We start from the raw sequence: 22,418 nt of genomic DNA, 5'->3' as shown, positions 1-22,418 counted from the left end.
TCCAATGAAATTTTTATTACACATTTTAAATAAAAACTTATTACTCTTTCTTTTCCCAAAAAAACTTAATTTTCACTAAATAAATTAAGAAAATTACATATGTTCAAAAAACTTAGTACTCTTATTCTCACCAATTTTATTATAAAAATAATGCAAATAATAAAATAAATCATAAATTTTTAAAAAATGAAATAAATTACATCATATTAATTAAAAAATATTATTTTTTAACACTTTTATTAGTATTTTTTATTATATAAAATATAAAGTAAGGTATAAGCAATTTTGCTTCTAATTTTATTTGTTTAGTTAAAAAAATAAAAAATAAAATTCATAACTAATCCATGGATAATACATTATTTTTTTGATATATAAATGTTTCCCTGATTTTCTTGAAACTATGGTTATGGCCATGTCTGAGAGCAACCTTACAAAAGTTCGTTATGCTACCGGGAAACCACAAAGAACCTCCACGTTGGTGTAAATTGAAGCGTGCGGAAAAATGCTCGCGGTAGTCATTGTCTGATTCTCGTCTTCACCATATTGACATTGGCATTTCAGATTATATATCACAAGAATCACAGGGACAGAATGGAGGAGGCAGTGCAAGATTTGGATTTGGATTCTCGCAAGTATGTGTGGATGGGCAACATTCCACTGCAAGTTCATTTGCACGATTCCGAAGTTACAACAGTTCCTGCCCCCCCACCGCTTCTGGTAAGAAACAACCCATCCTATTCCAAATCCAACCTCCGTTACAGAATAATTGCATTCTCCTAATCACTCCCATCTCATCAGGAATTAAAAGCAATTGGATACGGTCTGTCTTTTTTCCATTTAATTGTGTCACTATATCTCCCAGATCTTCCTTAAATAAATAAATCAATTATAGGTTGCAAACGAATTTCCAAAGTTTGACACTTCTTTATTGTTCATTGTATCAGTATACTGTATCTTCTTCAAACCACGAACCCAAAATTCCACCTTTTTTAATCGAATATTCTTTTGCTTCCATGGATGAGATGGCCGACAAGGAGAGTGTCACGAGCCCATTTAACCACGGGACCAAGATCCCGTTGACAAATTCAAAGAAATGTAACATCATAATCATAATTTATTTGATCCCTTATCTGTCTGTTCTAAAGTAAAATTTCCATTGCGAATTGTTTGGAGCTGAAGAAGGTTTGTATATTGGTAATTAGCATAGTGGACATCTAAAATTAGTTTATTACATCCTGCCGTTATAGCACGTGGGATTCCATTGATTTCCCTGCTTCCCCATTTGCCAGGAATTCGATAAATCCTACCAATCCCTGATGATGGGTGATGTCGTTCCCACTATAGATGTTGGAACAAATGAAACACAGATGCGGTTATAAAATCCCCAAACCAAGCCAATAATTTGAAAAGCTGAGAAAGATTTCACAATTCAAATCTATATTTGTCAAATTTCGCATTTGACTGCAGGTCTGCAATTATCAAGCAATCTTTTCTAGATTAAGGAGGTCTATAACTTATCACATAATTTATGGACCCACAACCAGGATCAGAAATAAACAAAATTAAGGTCAACTAGGTCAATGTTCAGATGAAAGTATAGAAGCACCAGTTCTCTGGACACGTAACACACACACATACTCACTTAACATTGACATAATTTCTAGGTTTTCTATCATGCTGAAATTTAAACTAAAGCTTCTAGGGTGATAGCTGAAACAAAGGATTTTGGATCGTAAGCCAGTACTGCATTTCGAGCTTGAATTTTCCCTCTAATATCACTAGTAGAGGTTACTGAGGAGCTGCTTTTGTCAAAGTTATGAACAAGTGTGTTTTGGAACAGCAGTGGGTTATACCAAAACGTTTGGGAAAGTTTCCAAAATTTGAAACCAACAACCTCCGCTTGGAGGGTCAACAAATGTCTGGACTTAAAGAAAGGGTTCTAGAGCACTGCTAAGTGTTGTGCTAATGACTGGAAACAAATGTCTGGTCTTAAAGAAAGGGTTCTAGAGCACTGCTAAGTGTTGTGCTAATGACTGGAAGAGCACGATACAGTGGCACGGTGAATGGAGATCTTTATGTATGATCTTTACAGCGATTCAGAGTTGTGTTAGAATTTGTAACGACAATTAATTAAAGAAATTGTAAAAGACTAAAATATACTTAAGGAAATAGTTGGTGGTCTGTTTAACGGTGTTGGTTTATGAAACCAGTGGTAGTTTGTATAATGAATGTAACGGACTTTGATATATCGATCTAGCCTGAGAGATTGAAGTGAGTTGTAAGCCTGCTTTTCTTCTTGATAAATAAAATACCTTACCTTGCCTCGTGGATGTTTCCTTGACACACTATCAGGGTTTTACCATGTACAATTATGTTGTGTGAGTTATTCATCATCTTGTGTCATTAACACAGGCTGCATGTAGCAAGAAGTGGTATTGGAGCAGGTTAAAGGAGGGCTTGAGAGGTTGTATGTCTACGTAGAAGGAGCCGCACGGAGACTGAGTTGTGCAGAGAGGAGATTGAGCTGACTATATAATAAAAGTTATAGTCAATCTGCGGGAGGAGGGTGAGAGAGTCAAAACCCTAGCTGCTAAAACCCCAACCATCAAAGAGAGGCTCGTGGAGGTGGAGCCAAGCGGCCCTAAAGCTGTTCGTTCAGCGATTGGAGGAGGTCCAATTGGAGTTTATTCCAGCTGCAAAACCATAAGGGTCAAGCCAGAGGATATTTGAGCTGCAGGTAGGGGTTAGTGAACTCTCTTCAATGAGGTTGCATAGAGATTAATCTTAACCACGATTGTACAAGCACAACTGTGCTTGCTGGTGAAGGTTGTAGAGGTCACTGAGTAGTCTAGAAAAGGGGCTTGTGAGGTAAAAACCACTGAAGCATTTCCATTGATAGACCACCCGTAGGCCACCCACTTTGTCTCGAGGAGAAGAAGCCTTGGAGCCTTGTGTCATGAAGAGGTAAACCCTAGCCAATAGAGCCATTTTTATCTAGAGATAACAATTAAAAAAAAGAAAAGAAATCGGTGGAGTTTTTTTTTTAAAGGTGGAGATAGATATCATTTATTTTGATTTGGTAGACATCTAATTTTTTTGGTGGAGTTTTTTTTTTAAAGGTGGAGATAGATATCATTTATTTTGATTCGGTAGACATCTAATTTTTCCTTAAGAAGTCCAGTCTGGTGAAGGCCACAAGATTTGCTTTTCTTGGTGAAAGTGTGTGTGTGTGTATGTATATATATATATATGTTTTATTTCTTGATAGATAAATAGCCATATATTCCATATGAGGAATATATATATTCTTGTCCATTACATGAAAGTGCATCATGTCACTTACAAGGATTGAACCTGGGTGGGGAGGATCCCAATCATTCCTCCTAACCACTCGAGATAAACCCAATTGACAAGTGGAAGTGTGTATATACGTATATTTTTTAAATTCCAAGATTTCCAAATTAACATTTTAAAAAATAATTTTGATCTAGAGAGAGAGTCCGTGTGTAGAGAATTAATGGTGAAGATGTTGAATGCCAAATTCGAGGCAAAAAAGTTTAATGGTAAAAATAACTTCAAATTATGGAAAACTCAAAATGCGAGATTTGTTAGTATAGCAAGGATTGCGTAAGGCATTAAATGACAAGAGGAAGAAACCTGCAAATATGATCGATAAAGAACAGGAAGGCCTCGATACCAGAGATCTCAATACCATTTGGTTTTTTCACAACAAGAGGCTTATGGAGCAGGATATCAAGTCTACTTGAAGAGGCAACTATATAGTCTAAAAATGAAAGATGGTACAAAAATTGCATATCATTTGAATGCTCTTAATACTATCATATACCAGTCAACAAATATGGGTGTTAAAATTTATGACGAAGATAGGGCAGTTACATTGTTGTGTTCATTACCTAAATCAAGGAATCGTTTAGTCACTTCCATTAGCTTTAGTAAAATTGATATTGTTGACTATGATTGTGTTGTTGGAGCATTGTTGTCTGAGGAGGTGTGGAGGAAATCTAGTATTTAAACCTCCACACCAGAAGCAATGGTGTCTAGAAGTCAGTCCAGAGAAAAAGGAGAGAATCGAGAGGTACATCCAGATTGAAGTTAAAAGGCAAGAAGAGTAAACTTAAGCGTTGGTATTGCAACAAGCTAGGGCATCTCAATAAGCATTGTTGGAAGAGGCAGGAATCCAAGGAAGACTCCAAAAAGGAGTCAAATTTGGTTGATTTAGGTCCATGTATGATTTATGAAGTTTTGTATATTTGTAATGTCCCTTAATACTAAGAAAAGGGGCTTGCACATTTGTGCTCCTCGGTGAAGGTAGTAGAGGTCACCAAGTGTTGAGAAATCTAGGGCATCAAGGTTAAGTGATTTTTCTTGTGAAATCAAGAAGTGCGAAGATCTTTTAGTAACTGTTTGTGAATTCATTTTACTTCTTAGATTATGATCTTCCTTTACTTATATTATTAGTGTTATTCTTCATCAAACAACTGCTAATGCATAAACCATAAAGAGACAAGAGAGACAGAATATAGGCTATTAGGGCCAAAACCTCTCCCACTTGAGAGGAAAACTTGAACAAATTCTTCTTCTTATAGAGACTTCAATTGAAAATTCCAAGACCAAGACCCTTGACCTATTTGCCACTCCAAGACCAAGACACAAAGCTTCCTCTTCTTCCTTGAGTCAAGGATAGTCAAACCCTTTGCTTCTTCTTCTTTCTTAGCTATCCTTCAAAATTTTGGCCCCTTGATTTAGGTCTGCAACTTGTGGTTCTAAATCAGAAAGCCTAGCTCATATAGTTGACCAACTTTGACCCTTAACTATCTTCACTTTAGAAGGAGACTTCTTCTTGATAACTCAACTTCCCTTTGACTTGTCCTTCTCCCAATTCGGTTACCTTGGATGATTGTAACCTTCTCGGCCTTCTTGCAGTAGATGATCCTCTTCTTCTTCGCACGTGTGACAGAAGAACAACCCTAAAACAGACCCAAAACAAATCCTAAAATGATGCTAAGGACTTCGATCTTCTTCCTCTTCTCTTCACTGACAATTAGGCTCTTTCCTAAGTGATCTTCGCACTTCTTGATTTCAGACTTGCTTACCGAAAATTCTCTACTCCCAAGTGAAATTTGAACTGCCCTATTTATAGTTGTTTCCTCATTAATTAGGCAGACTTGTTGGAGGGTGAGCCGACATGTCATTTGGTGAAGATCTTTTATTCCATCTTGTAGCCGACTTGAAGGAGGTGCCTTTGCTTGGTCTTGGAGGGCCTTCTTATATATTTAATGACTCATACAAAAATGTAACATGCCCAAGAAGGGTCCTTCATACATGACATTGACTCAAATTGACTTTTATGACTAGATGACAAAACCTAAAGGTTCACAATGAGAACGTTGACTAAAATAAAATTCCTTGATCATGAAACCCATGATTCAAGTACTTACAAAAATAATTTTATTTTCTTCTTTTCATCAATTACATAAAATCACAATTTACACATGTCATTATGAAGACCGAACCTAGTTACACTTTTCAACACTCCCTCTTAACTAGGGAGGTATTCATAATGGTACTTGGTCATTCTCAATCTGAAGAATTTCTCATAAGAAGAGTCGGATTGGTAACCCATCTGTTTAGCATCATATCAACCAACATTGTCACATAGCAAGGCCTTGACTAACAGCTCTATCTCTCCACGAGATCTGAGCACAATGCTGGCGAGACCAATGATGTATAAACACCCTCATCATTGTCTCTCTTGGAACATACCCCACCCGAGTTCTTAGGGTGTGTTCCACTATGACTATTCTTATCTTGGATTCACAATCCTCAAAGAATATCGGTCCTCAATGACTACTCTTATCTTGGATGCTTTAACTCATCCTCAAAGAGTATTAGATGCTAGATGTTTACCCAATCCTCCATTCTGTCTTCCTAAGTGAAGACAAGAATGATGTGTCTATCTCTCCCTCTTAATTAGGGAGGGCATATCTATTCCAATAAAGGAATGTACTCATTCCTACGAAAGGAATGTACCTAAGCTCCCTCTTGGCTTAGGAATTTTGCTTCCAAGTTTCTACCAAGTAAGAAACTTGTTTCCGGGCTCCATCTTAATTAGGGACCTACGACAGCTCCTCAGGTGGAGATGATGGGACAATCTACTGCTTGAAGAACTCCTCCTCACAATGTCATGAACTTCTTTTCGTTATTTAGGAGTCTTCATGTTTGGGACTTCTTCATAGGGCACATACCATCTATCACTTTCATCCATGAGTCAGTCATGTCATCATCAAGACGTGATCCATTAGTCCATAGCTGGCCGTCCTTCATGTCACGCTGTCTTCTTTCATCCCATGTTTCCTTAAGGGTCTTTCATCCTACTGCATGGGTATCAGTGGTGGAAGATATCTATAGATCTTCCCTCGGCAGCCCTGCATAAGCCCATCCAAATATTTGTTCAAAAATAAGAAATGAACACTCATATCAAAATAACCTTTGTGATGGTCTTTCATCATGACATCTAGTTTGCATCAACGTTTTGCATACATATCGACACATCTCCCAAAGATACATATTGTCAAGGGTCTCTTTCTTTTTCAGACTTTATTAGAGTCTACATGTCTTTCTTGGAGATATCCTAGTTAGATATTTTGGCTTCTCGGATGTTGATTGCCTTTTCCATGGTTGCATATTCCACGATCTCTTCCTTCCTTTTTTACACATTCCATTCCCAGAAACTTCCAATCAGAGTTCTTCCAATTAATGTCAACCACTTCATATTACATATGAGGCCATATTATGTTGATTTCATCTATTGAATGTGTGACCTATGCATTCCTACATCCCTTCGAAGGAGGAGATCCTTTATTTTGATTATGCTCTTATGACAGAGGATTGATGCATGTTACCTGCACTCATATGACATGAATTTACAATATTTAATACAAGCATACATACCTTATTTTTCTTTGTGTCATCCAGACTTCCTTTAGTAGCTTCCTTGATTCAAAAGAGCTTCAATCCCTTGATCTGGTTCACCTCTGATGTCATCATACCATCATCCCATGAATTCCACAACTTTGGAATTCTTGATGAAACACTTGCTTCCCCTCTTGATCGATGAATATTTCGATGAAGATTCCTTCAAAGAATCTTGAGGATTTAGAGTATCCCCATCCAACAAATGTTTACTTTTGACTGATGTATGATGAGCTTTGTCATGGATGATTTTTTCCTTTCCATAAGTGCCACTTATGTTTCCAATGAGGTTCTCAAGAGATATATCCTTCATAGTTGACTTTCATAGATTTCAATTTCAACCATCTTTCATGCTTCTCTATGATGATGTCACGAGCTCTTGCTTTCAATGCTTCTATGATGCCATGATGCATCGTCATATTACTTAGTGAATCATGATAGCCATATCTTACCATAGAAGACTTAAGAATAGGAACTTTGAAAAGAACTTAGGTGAGGAAGACTATCTCAGTTACAGTAGAGATCTCTTACTTCCTCTTTCTTGGACTTCTTCTTTTCAACTTCCTCCACTTCTTCGTGATATGGGCTTCTTCTCTTCCTCTTTTGATATTGTCCTTCTTGATCTTAGGACAATCTCTCTTGTAATGCCCATATTCTTGACATCCATAACATTGAATCTTAGCCATGTTTTCTTGAGAACTATGCTTCTTGAACTTCCCTTTCCTTTTAGTAAATGTTTGACCTCTTTCACTTGGTCCTTCATCACTTTTTGCCTTCAACCTGTCTTCTTCTATCTTGCATAGAAACCACAAGTTGTTGAATGGGATAACATTCTTCTCCTTACAGGCATTTGATACAAGGTTACCTTGTTCATCAGTTAATGCATTTAGAACAATGGAGACCATTTCTTTATCAAATATCATCTCTCCTAGATCTTGCAGTTGAGTTCTTATTTGAGATGCTTTTGAGAGATATGTAGATATCCCTTCATCCTTTGACACCTTCAATTTGAATAGATTAGATCTAAGTGATATGACCTTTCTTATCGCACCTTTAGAGAATAGTTCTACTAGCTTATCATATATCTCTTTTGATGTCTCTAGCTCTGCTATATAGGGAATGAGGGGATCTTTGACAAACTCCATAAGAATCCCTTGAGCCCTTAGATCCTTTTCCATGTATTCAGATCAGTGTTGAAAATATCGGTATCGGCAAAATATCGGCGAGGTCCAAAAAACATCTTATCGTCAATATCGGCGAAAATATCGGCAAAATATTGGCAAATATCGGCAAGCATAAAAAATGCATAATATATTCATTTTTTTTTAGATTTCTAAACATATAAAGCAATAACAACATGAACTAAACACATTGACACATAAATATGAAGAAAGCATTGATATATATGATGTCAAATAGAAATGATACATCAAACTTCAAAGGCGATACCAAATCCTGCTGATCCCTGATAATTGTCCAATGAAGGACTCAAACAAAATAACATCACATATCCTGCTGATCCCTGATAATTGTCCAATCAAGGACTCAAACAAAATAACATCACATATATAAAACTTAAAAAGTATTTCATCATCATGAGTTATAAACTTATATGTAGCAAAAGTTGCAAAACAAATAAAACTAGCAGCTATCTATTTGAGACCATTGGCCTCTCCCTAGTAGCTTTCTTTCTGCCTTGTTCAACAATTGCTTCAAGAGCTTTTTGTATAACCTCTGCACTAGAAACCATACAAGGCATTACATCTGCATCATGTGCAGAGAGTCTAGCCAGATGGTATTTCAATCGTGTAACCCCTCCTGACATCTTGGTCCCACACAATTTGCATGATATATATGCCCGATTTGCCCCACCAACAGCCTCCCCATACTCCCAAAATGGGTCCAAGGCTTTTGGCATATTTGACATTTGTAGTGAACTAATTCAAACCTAGGGCACAAAAAAAAAAAATTGGCATTAAACTCCCCAACACAAAAAATAATAAGTAATAACCACCTCATTTAAAAAAATTACTACATTATTTGCATTTTGCAATGTGAATGAAAAATGGCAATAAGAGGGTGCATAAGAAAGTTGAAAAAAAAATGAAGCTTGCTGTCCAAATATGGAGAAAACCCTTGCATTGGCTCATGGGCATGAAAATCATAGCAAATGGAAGAAAACAAGGAAACAAAATGTTGGTAGGCAAAGAGGCAAGCAAGAATAACCCTAAATCTATGAAAAAATCATTAACATAAGGGTTTTTAAGAACATACCTGTTAATGGCAGAAATGAAGCTTGTCTCACTATTCTTCAATCTTTGATCCACAAAAAAATCTTAGTTGGTGGTGATGATCGTTGTTTGATTCTCAAACCCTCCTTGACAACCACCATGAAACTCTTCCCCTTCATTCTCCAACACTCAGAAACAAAAATGAAGAAAAAAAACGATTTTCCCTTTTTCTAGCCACGGCAAAACACACCCGGTGATATTTTATGCCGTCTCGCGATATTTTGCCGAGATATTAGCGATACCTCTGATATATCGCGATATTTTCTCGGCGATATTTCGGCTCGCCGAAAATATCGCGATATTTTCAATATTCGGCGATATATTGCCGATATTATCATCACTGATTCAGATAGTGCTTGCCCTTCAGATGGTTTGGAGACCTTTCCATTGACATTATCATTAACTTCATTTTCTTTGAGGACTATGTCTATCCTCCTTTTCCATGCAAGGAACTTCAATGACCCAACAAACTTATAGATTTCCTTGCAAAACGAAGTCATTTCACTATGTTAGATTATAAAAGAAAAGATACTTACTTGTCAACTGAAGATGAAATCTTCAACTTGATCCCTTTGATGATGATGATTTATGAAGATGTATTGATGCCTTTTGAATGATCTTCTTCCAAATGAAATCCTTCCTTTGATAAAAAGGAGATTTCCCTTTTGATGATGACAACACCTTTGATCTAGCTTCCTTTGGATGAATAGTCTTCAAGATACTTCAACTTCAAAATGATTGAGAGTGGATCCCAGGAATGCTTCTTTGATTGAGCTAGGGTTTTTACTTTCTTCAAGATGATGATTTGATCTTGATCTTGAAGTGCTTCTCTTGGATGAATAAACTTCAAGCTACCTTGATTCGTAGATCTCTTCAACTTGAGTAGATGTAGGGTCTTTGAGGTCTCTTGAGATGACTTGAGGATTCCAAGACTTCTTGTTGGTGTAGACTTTCTTTGATCTAGGGTTATGATGCTTCCTTTGTAGATCTTGACTTCAAGATGATCTTCGCTTTGATGCCTTCCTCAAGATTTGATGCTTGAGTGTCCCTTGATAAGATGCCCTTCCTTGACTTTGTCACCTTCCCATGTTGAGAAATTTAGGGCATCAAGGTTAAGTGATTTCTCTTCTTTTAATAACTGCTTGTGAATGCTTTTTACTTCTTAGATTAGGATCTCCTTTTACTTATATTATTATAATGTTATTCTTCATCAAACAACTACCAATGCATAAACCATAAAGAGACAAGAGACACAGAATATAGGCTATCAGCCAGGGCCAAAACCTCACCCATTTGAGAGGAAAACCCGAACAAATTCTTCTTCTTATAGAGACTTCAATTAACGAATACCAAGATCAAGACCTTTACCTATTTGCCACTCCAAGACCAAGACACAAAGCTTCCTCTTCTTCCTTGAGTCAACGATGGTCAAACCCTTTACTTCTTCTTCTTTCTTGGCTATCCTTCAAAATTTCGGCCCCTTGATTTAGGTCTGCAACTTTCGGTTCTAAATCAGAAACCTTAGCTCATATAGTTGACCAACTTTTACCCTTAACTATCTTCACTTTATAAGGAGACTTCTTCTTGATAACTCGACTTCCCTTTGAATTGTCCTCTTAATTCTACCTTGGATGATTGTAACCTTCTCGACCTTCCTGCAGTAGATGATCCTCTTCTTCTTCGCACGTGTGACAGAAGAACAACCCTAAAATAGACCCAAAACAAATCTGAAAATGATGCTAAGGACTTCACTCTTCTTCCTCTTCTCTTTGCTGATGATTAGGCTCTTTCCCAAGTGATCTTCGCACTTCTTGATTTCAGACTTGCTTGACCGAAAATTCTCTACTCCAAATGAAATCTGAACTGCCCTATTTATAGTTGTTTCCTCATCAATTAGGCCGACTTGTTGGAGGGTGAGCCGACATGTCATTTGGTGAAGATCTTTTATTCCATCTTGTAGGGTGTCTTTGCTTGGTCTTGGAGGGCCTTCTTATATATTTAATGACTCATACAAAAATGTAACATGCCCAAGAAGGGTCCTTCATACATGACATTGACTCAAATTGACTTTTATGACTAGATGACAAAACCTAAAGGTTCACAATGGGAACCTTGACTAAAACAAAATTCCTTGATCATGAAACCCATGATTCAAGTACTTACAAAAATAATTTTATTTTCTTCTTTTCATCAATTACATAAAATCACAATTTACACATGTCATTGTGAAGACTGAACCTAGTTACACTTTTCAACACCAAGCAGTCCAGAAAAGGGGAAAGGACCCTCTCCTTAGACCAATTAAGCAAATTAGAGGGTTGTTATAACTTAAGGTTTTACAAATTTTCAATAATAGGGAATGCAATGTCATATAGCAGCCAAAAGAAAGTCTCACAATGATAGATCAGTAAAGGATCAAGACTATCAATTATATATGCATACTATATGGTTTGCAATGTAGTTTTTGTGGTTGAAACATGCATATGCCATAAAACAATAATAAAATGATGAGGTCATCCCTAGAAACAGGGTTTGAACCTACAATAAATACTAGATTTTGTATTTAGACAATTATTCAATGCTATTCCTACTTTAAGGGTAACAACACATCAAATAAAATTACTTTTTTCAGGCAACAATGTTTCATATAAACCCTAACCCTAACCCTAGATATCTAGAATCAAAAAGAGAAAAGAGAGAAATTAAGAAAAGTAGAGAGTTTGATCACCACCACCTAGACTAGTGCCTTGATCTAAATGGACAATGGAGTCATCTCGACAAATGCAATGAGGATGACTTTGTTGAAGAGGGTGAGATGGCAAGGGCGTCTACTTAGAAACCCTAGTGGCTTCTTGTTTAGGTAGATTTCAAATTTAAGAGATGCACAGCTGGGAGTTATCTTATAGGATTCAAGGGAAATAATTTTGCGTACCATAGGGGAGCAATATTTCTAGATAAATTTAGCAATTTTAAACTTGGCACATGTAGAAATCCTACTTCAAACAATATAACATGCAAGATATAGAAAATATGTGGTAAACTTATAAAATTTTGACAAGAAGCTCTTTAGTCAATCCCAAGAAACCATCTTCAAGCAAAAGATCCACGTCCAATAGAAATTTACACCATAGAATTACATTTTGTATAAGTAGAAAGAGGTTAAAGCTAATGCACACTTCCAAAAGAGAGAGAAGTGTGATGATGAATGATCCAATAGAAATGAGACCCCCCTCTATTTATATGAGGGCAACCAAGTCTCATTTTCATAATTTTGCAAGCAAAACCCCTAAAAAATTCACTTTACTATTCAACAAGATCAAATGGTCACAAGTTGATCTTAAAATAGCTCTAAAACATCACAAAATGCCAAAAATAGCCCACATGTATGGTAAATAAATGTCTTCACCATGACATCATTCTCTAGAAATGATGAAGATCCATCAAGCAAGTGACGAATAGGTCCATGAGTGCTCCTCACTCCAAGGAATCCTCAAAATGGATGGCTACATTTCAGAAAAGCACCTCCTCAACCATGATGTCGTCCATAAACATGTCTTTGTCACCCTTCTAGGGTTTGTGGGAGTGTCGTCATCATGTAAGGCAAGCATTTGGGTCCAAGGAGAATGTGCAAGTGCTCCCATGTCATCTTAATGACAATCATCGTCATTTGGGCTTTGGAACAAACAACGTCCATCAAACAGGGTCAAGGCCAATTTGGATGCATCTTGGGTCCATCTGGGCACATCATCAAGTAGTCAAATGCCTGAGAACTATGGCTTAGTGTTTCAGCATCTGGAAGTACATGAGGGGATGTAGCACCATGTGAAATCATCTCAAAACCCAATGCTTATCTCTGGTGGGGCAACTTTGAAGCATCAAGGTCATATCTACTCTTAGAGTGGGGCAAAACATTCTTTGGAGTGGTGCTGAGTGTTGAATATTTGTAGCTATGTTCGATCTTCATAATTTATATTTTAGCCCTTGCATTATATAAAGAATTTGTAGGGCATGTTCTTTATGTCATTTTGATTATTTAGCCCTTAAAAGAATTTGTATAAGACATGTTCTTCATGTTGGATTTAAAAGAGAAACTTTTGAAATTTGAAATTTGAATCTTTGGCTCCAAGATAGTCAAGTCAGCCCTCCCTCAAGTCAAGTTGGCCCCAATGAAGAGACACATCCATTTGCGAAGGAAAAAATGTAATATCCCTGGTTTTGATTTTTCATTGGAGGAGATTAACGAAGTTTATTGGGGAGGTGCTAGGCATAGCACAATTTTGTAGTTTGAGTTTTGGAGATCATTTCAGCTTGAGGAGCTTGGGTGAAAAGGAAACATTGCAACACATTTGCAGGTGGGGGCCACAAGAGAGAGAAAAAGAAAGGGGGTGAAATAGTGGAAAGTGGGGGCCACCAAGGGGGAGAGAGGCCAACAATTATAAATAGAACAAGGAGGCTCTCATTTGAGACATCTTTGATCATTTGACAATTTAACATGAGTTCTCTTGAGTTGTTTAGCCAAGACAACTGTGCTGTTTAGCACAATGAATTTTCGAGTTGGAATTCCACCCTCATTTCGGAGAACTTCGAGTGTCTCCCTAGTGAGGCAATTTGGGGAGCTCAATTCAGAGTTCCCATTGGGCATATTTGCAAGATATTTCGTTTGGTACATTTTTCTTACAGGGTGCAGAAGTGGTTCGAATTGCTTGTAGGGAGATTAATTACGAAGGAGCAGGACATCGGTGGATTTGCTGGGGTTTTCCCCTAATTTAGCTAGAGATTTTGTGGTGATTAGCAGGGCTGAGTTGAGAGAATTCTTGGGTTGTAATTCTACATTTCTGGAAGTGCGTAGGGGTTGGAGGAATAGAGGTTGAGGAGAGATGAGGGTCGGAGATTGGAGGTATTCCTCAGGGGAGAATTTAACCAAAGTTGGGAGAGATTTCCAGTGGTGGATTTGGGCTTAATTCAACAGTATCAGTGATGTGGGCATTTTCTGGCCAAATTGGGTTATTTGCACTTGGTTGGGGGTCAGTGGATTTAACCCAAACCCTTTTTTGGGTTTTTGTGGGTTTGGTGAGAGGAGGCTAGGATTAATTTTACAGAATTTTCCAAGCACTTTTGAGGGAAGAATAACTAGTTCCATTCAGTGGTTAGTAGCATAAATTGTTGGAGGAGGGCGCAATTTACCCCAGGACCATTTCCATCACTTGGGTCTGTGAGAGATTTCTGGGTTTTGTTGGAGCTAGTGTGGAGAGCATACATTTAATTTTGCATAATTTTGGAGTAGATTTGAGGGCCAAAATCTCACTTCACCTACTATAGCAGTGGTAATAATTTCTTGGGCTTGTGCATAATCATGGTGGGGAGCTCATCTAACATTTGGGCAACTTGATCATCACCCGAGTTTGGATATGCTTGTTGTAGCAAGCCTAGGTTCCACTTTCATACTCATTTGTACTTTATTTGCTTGGAAATAAATAAAATGGCTCGGAATTTTGGTGCATTTCCTCTTGTGTTGTGATTTCTTGCGTATGTGTTGAATTTCCTAGTTATTGTCATAGTGCATGTTTCTGTTATTCACTTAATATTTCTGTCAAGAATATTACAATGGTATCAGAGCCATAATCTTGGCTCTGTGGGAAACCCTTCATTCTATGACAAAACTAGAATAAAAAGCTAAGAAATAATGGGATCCAAAGAAAGATTAAAATCAAACATGGTAGTAACCTTGAATGAGGTGATTAGGATGCAACAAATGATGGTTGATGTGGGGGAGCAACTGATTCATTCTGCAATTGGGAATCAAGACCATTTTCAATTATACAACAAATCCACTATGCCCAAAATTATGGATAATGCATCAAGATGGCAAGACATGATTGCAACTGATGTGGAGTTATTGGCAAAAAATTGGAGGGCATACCAATCTTTGGGACATGGTATTCAGGCGGCCCTCTCTTGAGTTCTGTGAACTAAGAGACATGCACAAATAAGTGGGAATTCAGTGGAATTATGTAGGGATGATGAGGAGGATTAAGGCAGAAGATGAAGGAGTAGTTGAAGGGGCCATGGTTGGCAAGGAGACAGTTGAGCATACACCCATTGATGAGATGCCATCCGTTGTTGAGGTATCCATTGATGAGGTATTCAGGGTTGTGACCTAGTACTCAAATGATAGCAACGCACCACAAGTTGATGAGGTGCCAAAAGACATCTCCACTGTTGATGAGGAGTCGATAGGTACAAAGGCATCTAGATCTATGCCATAGTTACTGGACGACAATCACCTGCAGTTGACTGGCGAGCTTGTCTTGCTTGTTGGGTTGTCTATGGAGGAGCAGTTAGAGGCTCGTGTTGAGTCCATGATGGAGGAGGATGTGCAACCATCCTTTGGGCTAGCCATTGATGAGGGGCAACATAGAGACCACATGTTGGGATTTCAACATAGTTCGCTTCAGAGGCACATTGATGGGATCTACAACGTTATTAGCCCACCCTTATGCATTGGATTGAGGGAGGCAAAGTTGTCTAGACATAATCAAGGGGATGGCTAGGTTAGCAAGACTGAGCAACATGAGTTGAGTATGACACCACATCAGCTTGGAGTGCTTGTTCCTTCCACAGGGGATTGTACATTCAATCCCTCCATTGGGATTGGATGGCGAGAGGTATTGAGCTGGTACTCGATGGAGTAGGCTAGGTGGTTGGATACATCCATGGCCACATTTCAGCAGAGACCATGGATTACCAGAGGGACTTGAGGGCCAGACTGTTGTTGGGATCCAGGTGGGATTTCCCATCACATCATAGAGCTAGTAGGTGATGGTAGTAGCTGCATGATGGATCCGACGTTTGGGCGCACACACATTTTCAGATCTCTATCAAGTCTCAATCAACACTAGTGACAGGATGGTTTGATAGGGGAGCAGACAAATTTCATGAGTTGTCTTGGCATATTGACTGTGCGTGGAGTCACAGGGTGATTAGCTTACTCTGGCAGGAGTTGGTAGGAGGAGGTGGCATCGGCAGGCCACCAGATGGGGCATTACATGGAGACGGTGCCCTCTCATTGGTATATTGGACACCAAAGCTACTGAGGATAGGCAAAGTAGTGTCATTCCTATTGACATGTGAGGGTTCAGGCTGCTCAGGTCTTTCAGGGCAGATGGGGAAATGTAGCCCACATCATGGAGGGTTTACTAGTAGAGTGGTGGATACTTTGGAACATGCAGGATACCGTATGTTACAGGGTGGTACGACAGTGAGCAGTGGTACACAGGACTGCACAGAGTTATCTCGTAGGGTCCAGTGTTATGTAGAGGGATGCAGACTGATGTGTACAAACCTAATTTTAGGCCATAACATCCAGTGGTGTGCAAGGCGATGCAGCGAGGAGCAGTGGCTTGCAGAGGAGCATGCAGATGCATGGTGGTGTGCTGTAGCATGTCGGTTTACACTGTGGAGTAGGGGGAGTAGCTCGCATCGCATTGAGTACCCGCGGGGAGTGTCAAGTACGGTGACACAGGCAGGACATGAGGTGATACAGGATGGGACAACAGTAGCAGGGGGTATCTAGCGGTGTATAGGGGTAGGCTGCGGTGTACAGTGGCATGTCGAGGAGTACATGGATGCTCGGTGGTATGCAGGGGCGTACGGTGCTGTGCAGCGGGGTCTTGGAGTGTTGCCTCTAGGGAGACTCCTAGATGGAGACACCGGGCATACCTTTGGGTGTAGTTCACCCAAGATCGACAGGGACACAGATGAGCGATACTTGATGGTATCCATGGGGACTCACACGCTTGACCCTCTTCTACATCACTTACGGGCACCGTCGATTTGGTTGTTGTCCTTTGACACTCTAGGCATGAGCAGTGGGGGACGGGGAGCTCACCCGAGATATTTGGATGACACGCAACGCACTAGGGGAGAGACTTCTCAATGGTGGCATTGGGTCGGTGCGCGAGTTGACAACCACAAGTTGGGGGATGAGGTGATCATCTGCAGGGGTGGCATATCATTCATCACTGAGCCTACGCATGGGGAGCTGGTCACGAGGGAGACATGTGTCACTCTTTCCACAGGGCATGTCAGGACCATGCATGGGCAAAGGATACCGTGTACGGCTGAGGCAGTTTTCTAGTATGTGTCCGGGCTCCAGACATTGTATTGGCACATTATCGAGAGGGTGGATGGCATACCTAGTGGTGATGGTTGGCAGGAGCAGGAGGGATCCGCATACACCGAGTCGATTGCGAGTATCAGATACCCATCTATTGGTTGCATTCAGGGGGTAGCTATTTGGCACATGTGGCTTCCAGCGGTCATCAGTACTACACAGTGGCAGGCACAAGGCAGTTTAGCATGCATCAAATTAGTTCATGATATATGGAGCCTATATATTGATTGCATGCAGGGACTAGAGATGAGGCATGGATGGATTCCAGCAGTTGTCAGAGCTATGCCACAACAGGTCCGACTATGGGATGCAGGGATTCAGTTGGTTGATAGATCACTCTGTCTCGTGATGAGCGGAGTCATGGCAGAGAGTGATCTTGTTCACTCTTGGGTTGGCACATTGGGGTTCTTAGAGGCCTTCAATGTATGACGAGGTAGACTTTCTTTATTGCTGCATAGGTTTGGAGTTAGATTTGGATGGGTAGGCCTTGGCGTCATGTAGATGCCTAGGAAATATGTATTTCACCTCTATAGATATTTTTCCATCAGGTCCTAGAAGAGGAGGGTACAACTTGTGCATGATGGGCAGACTGTCATGGTCGGAGTTGCGCAACGCCCACATGGTGGCACCCTTTTTAGACTAGCATGGGATCCGGGCATCACAACACTTTGTAGTACAACTACCCTTGGGGATGCGCTGATTTCTATAGGGGGAGATCATTCAGATTTTCCATTAGGCTTTAGTGTTTCATTGATGGTGTGGGGTACTCCATCAGCATGCCAGGTGCATCAGTAGGAAGATATTAGGGGAAGCCATCTGAGCGAGACTTTATCTTTGCAGGGATTGGGTGGTATCTTCAAGAGTTTACTCTTGGAGTGTATGAGATGGACCACTCGGTAGGGCAGCGTGATGAGGAATTGGTTAGAGTGCTACACTATCATGATCATGATGTCCTACTCATTGATGGTATGCAGAGGGCTTTTGGTACTTATACCTAGCAGGATAGTAAGTGGAACAAAGGGAGCTTGACGTTGGACATGATGGCTTGGGATCCTGGAATTGAGGGATTCCTTTATGATAAGAGAGTGTAGAGGTCAAGGACGATTCAATGGCGCATTTGGGACTCTGACATAGTTTGCATTAATAGTGGGGATCAACAACTAGAGAGGGTGCTTGTTCAGACATTGCTTGAGGACAAGCAAATTTTGGCTGGGAGGATTGTAATATCCCCAATTTTGATTTTTCATTTGAGGAGATTAACGAAGTTTATTGGGGAGGTGCTAGGCATAGCACAATTTTGTAGTTCGAGTTTTGGAGATCATTTTGGCTTGAGGAGTGTTGACCTCTACTGGTGAACTACCCATGCAGTGCACCCCGTTTTTCTTGACAGAAAGAAGCAGCACCTGATCAGCATGTCCGTGCCATCCTGCCATCATCAGCAGCTTGATCTTTTTGATTGTAAACCCAGTCTGCATGTATTAATTGTAAATAATCTTAGCAGACAGGAGTCATGTATGTAATTTGCCTAGGTGGACCTAACTTTCTGATGATAATCTACGTCCCGGAAGGTTTTTCGTCTCACCGATCCACGGATCGGCAGAGTTTTCCTTCAAACCTGACCCCAAAGCCGGGATTGATTTTGTCATTAGAACTTTAGGAGAATCCTAGTGTGTTGATCTGCTAGATTATCGTGGTGTCGCAGAGCTGGGTGATTTATGAGGGTCTGTATTAAGTGGGCTTGTCCCCTTGAGATGTAAATTGTAAAAGTCATGATGTAATGTGTCCTGAGGGTCGAGAAATGTTTTAAATCCCCTCATGAGTCCTAAGTCCTAGGTCCTAGGTGATGTTTCCGAAAGCTTAGTTCAGTGATCCATGTTAAATGAATTAAAAAATTAAAAAATGAATAAAAATAATAAAATAATAAAAAAATAAAAAAATGAAGCAAAAACCCTAACTAATAAAATAATAATATTTTAAGTTAATAAATCGACGGATGAGATCAAGAGATGTCTTGATCCTCATCAACGGTCGAGATCATTTCTACATGGATCACTCGAACTAGCCGTTAGGATCATTTCCTTTATATAGGGTCTTAGGGGGTCATTTCAAATCATTGGATCTGTGAGTCTAAGACTGAAGAAGCTCTCTTGTAATCTGATTTTCTGCAATAAAGAAGACTTTGGGGTTAAAAATCTTGCTGGTGTTACTCTTCTGAAAATGCTGTAAGATTGTTCTATTTGTTCTGCATAATTTTATTTTCAGCCATTAATGATAGCTTAATGAAGATTGATCTAGGCACAGGTATCTTGTCTGATCTTTGGGGTTTGAATGATAGTTTAGATTCTGAAATACATTGGCAGGTATCTCCATTTGATCAGGGTTTCACTATTGTTTTCTCCTTCTACGTTGATAGTTGATTGTAAGTTGTGCAGGAAATCCTTTTTCAGATTACTGGGCGTTAGGGGAAGTTCTCGGCTGAACCAGCCAACTCCCGAGTTGTGTTTTCTGAAAGAGCCCAGCCAGTTCTTGATCCCGGGCTTATCATTCGAAATTTTTTTTTTTTTTTAGTTTGCATGAGAGATCTTCTGATGTTCTTCACAGTGACAGTGTGAAAATTTCTGTTCTTTTGAATATCTTCCGTGCTTATTGCCAGATCTGGCTATTAAAGAGCCAAAATCTGTACATTGGTCAGCTGTTCTAGGGTTTTGATTTAGTTTACTGCATTTTTTTTTTGTAATTTTAGGTTTTACTTTAAAATTTTGTGCATCTGCCAGGTTTTGTTTTCCTTCTTGCAGGATGCAGATCTGAGATAAGATCTGGGAGAAAAATTTTGTAGGGTTTCTGAGAAATTTCAGGGGTTTCATCAAACTATTTTATTGTTCAAGATCTGTTCACATTTACGTGGCCCCTGTCTACTCAAAATTCCATCAGTCAAGGTGGCATAAGCATGAAACGTTTCAAGCGTCCTTGAAAAACCTGCAAGAAATTGTAAAAGGAAGTAAAGCATGTTAGCTTAACCCTCATCGAGCCTGCGAAAATCTGTGGAGGCATAAGGCCAAATGTCTCACAGGTTTTTGGCGTAAGGTAGTCTTCTGAGGATGCGTTGAGCATTTTTAAGCGTGGACATCATTCAGTGCTGGCCGAAGTTCCGTGGGCATGCATGGAAAACGTTCAGGTTGAACTCATCGTTTTCGTGTGACTGTCAAATCGATCTCCATTTGCCGCCGTCGACTGTAAAATTCTTTTTGTTCGAGGCTGAGTCAAACATTTCCTTCCTCCGGTGGCTAAGATATCATTCAACGCATTTCGATTTTTCATTTCTGCTGGGGACGTGATTGCATATGAGCGATAACGTTTTGATTTTCGAAGGAAAGTCGCATTTTTTGAAACGCTGGCTCCTGTTCCGCTCCAATCTCACCTGCAAACCCTGCAAAAAACCGAGTTTGAGTTCTCTGTGCCCACTGACAGGTAAAACCGATACGTTTTTTCTCTGCTCTCCTTCGTCAAGCTATGCTCTCGACTTCTTTTTCTGTGACGGGTCAGGATCTTCGTTTTAAACGCAGAAGGTAAGGCGGCATTCTCATTATCGTTCCGTTTTTCTTTGATGTATATGTACATACGACAGCGTTGGCATGAAGTGTTATTTAGATTTTAAATAAATTCTTAGTTTAGCTAGCGTAGATTTATTTTTATTAGATTTTAATTTATTTTTAGTTTAGTTAAAGTTTTGATTTATGATTTACAATGAATTTTAATATTTAGGTTTTAGATTTATGTTTGTATAGTTAATTGTTTAGATTTAGTTTTACTTTAGTTTATTTCTGTAGATTATAAATTTTGTTTTATATTTTAATTAATGTTTATGTATATACCTTTTATTTTAGATTTAGGCTTTCATATGAATGTTTTAGTTTAGAATTTTTTAGATTTAGATTTAGATATTAAAAAATAAAATAAAAAAGATTTTTGGGTTTATTTTAATTTTTTATAGTTTTGTTTTAGAATAGATTTTAGATTTTAAATTTTTTAGATTTTTTTTTATTTTCATTTTTCTAATATTTAAAAAAAAAAAAAAAAAAAAATAAATAAAAAAAATTGAAAAGATATTAAAATTTTGGAAATTTTTTTTTTGCCAGATTTCAGTTGCTTTCACGTTATATCTTTATTGCTGAGATCTAAAGTTTTCAAGCCGAGATGCGAAATTGATATCTGGTTGATGGTTTATGATTCTCGTGGTGATTTAAAAGCATTCATCTTTTTCAAATTTTTAGCTGTTGGATATCGTTTTAAGAGCATTGTGTTTTTAGCTGATGATAGATGATTGCTGTTCATGGTCCATGTTTCTATATCATTTAAAAAATAATCGTTTCTACATCAGTCTAACAAGGCACTGGTCTGCTAAATTAACCAAAATCCATCGAGCCCTTTTTATATCGTATCTCGTGTTTCCCAACCAACTGGTCGACAGTTGGCCTCATCATCTCACAGGGACTACCCCCCTTAGCCGCGGGAGACAGGCTTAAACGGAGGGATCGGGGATCAGAGTGACAGCCCCCGGTCTGAGCGTTGTCGTGTCAATCCGCGCGACTACATTTTTTGGCGCCGTTGCCGGGGATAGAGTTTTTCTGTCCTTGGTGTTTCAACGACTTTTCATCATTCATCGTTCATCTTCCTATCGTTCGTCTGGCCCGGCAACGCCAACATTTTTTGGCACCGTTGCCGGGGAAAGAGTTTTTCTATTCCTGGAGTTTCATCGACATTCATCTTCTCATCTTTCTCATCTCTCAGTTTGAGCTGGCATATTCAATATTTTGGCATCTTTTCATCACGTATCAGTAGCGTCTCTTCGGTTTGTTTCTTGTTTGGGTGGCAACTCCATTTTCTTATTTTTTCCCAGACAAGAGGCCTGCCGCATATCTTTTTGTTGATTGCTTTCTGGATCTTAGAATCAGACTTATTGT

At 39.0% G+C, this 22,418-nt stretch overlaps 1 protein-coding gene across 5 annotated transcripts in view; it reads left to right on the top strand.

Moving 5' to 3' along the window:
• Positions 1-413: 413 nt before the first annotated feature.
• LOC149228174 (autophagy protein 5-like) overlaps positions 414-22,418 on the top strand; it is a 362,140-nt gene continuing 340,135 nt past the window's right edge. For all 5 annotated transcript variants that reach the window (XM_089378082.1, XM_089378081.1, XM_089378079.1 and 2 more), the window contains exon 1: positions 414-717. In XM_089378082.1, coding sequence (XP_089234208.1) covers positions 635-717 — 83 coding nt within the window. In that variant the 5' untranslated portion in view covers positions 414-634. The remainder of the gene's footprint in view (positions 718-22,418) is intronic.

Source organism: Pinus tabuliformis, chromosome J (assembly GCF_031772625.1).
Source record: "Pinus tabuliformis cultivar Carrire ecotype Pingquan chromosome J, CPIR1, whole genome shotgun sequence".
Taxonomy (NCBI): Eukaryota; Viridiplantae; Streptophyta; class Pinopsida; order Pinales; family Pinaceae; genus Pinus; species Pinus tabuliformis.
The sequence above is the reverse complement of the archived record's forward strand: the minus strand, read 5'-3'. Positions and strand labels throughout refer to the sequence as shown.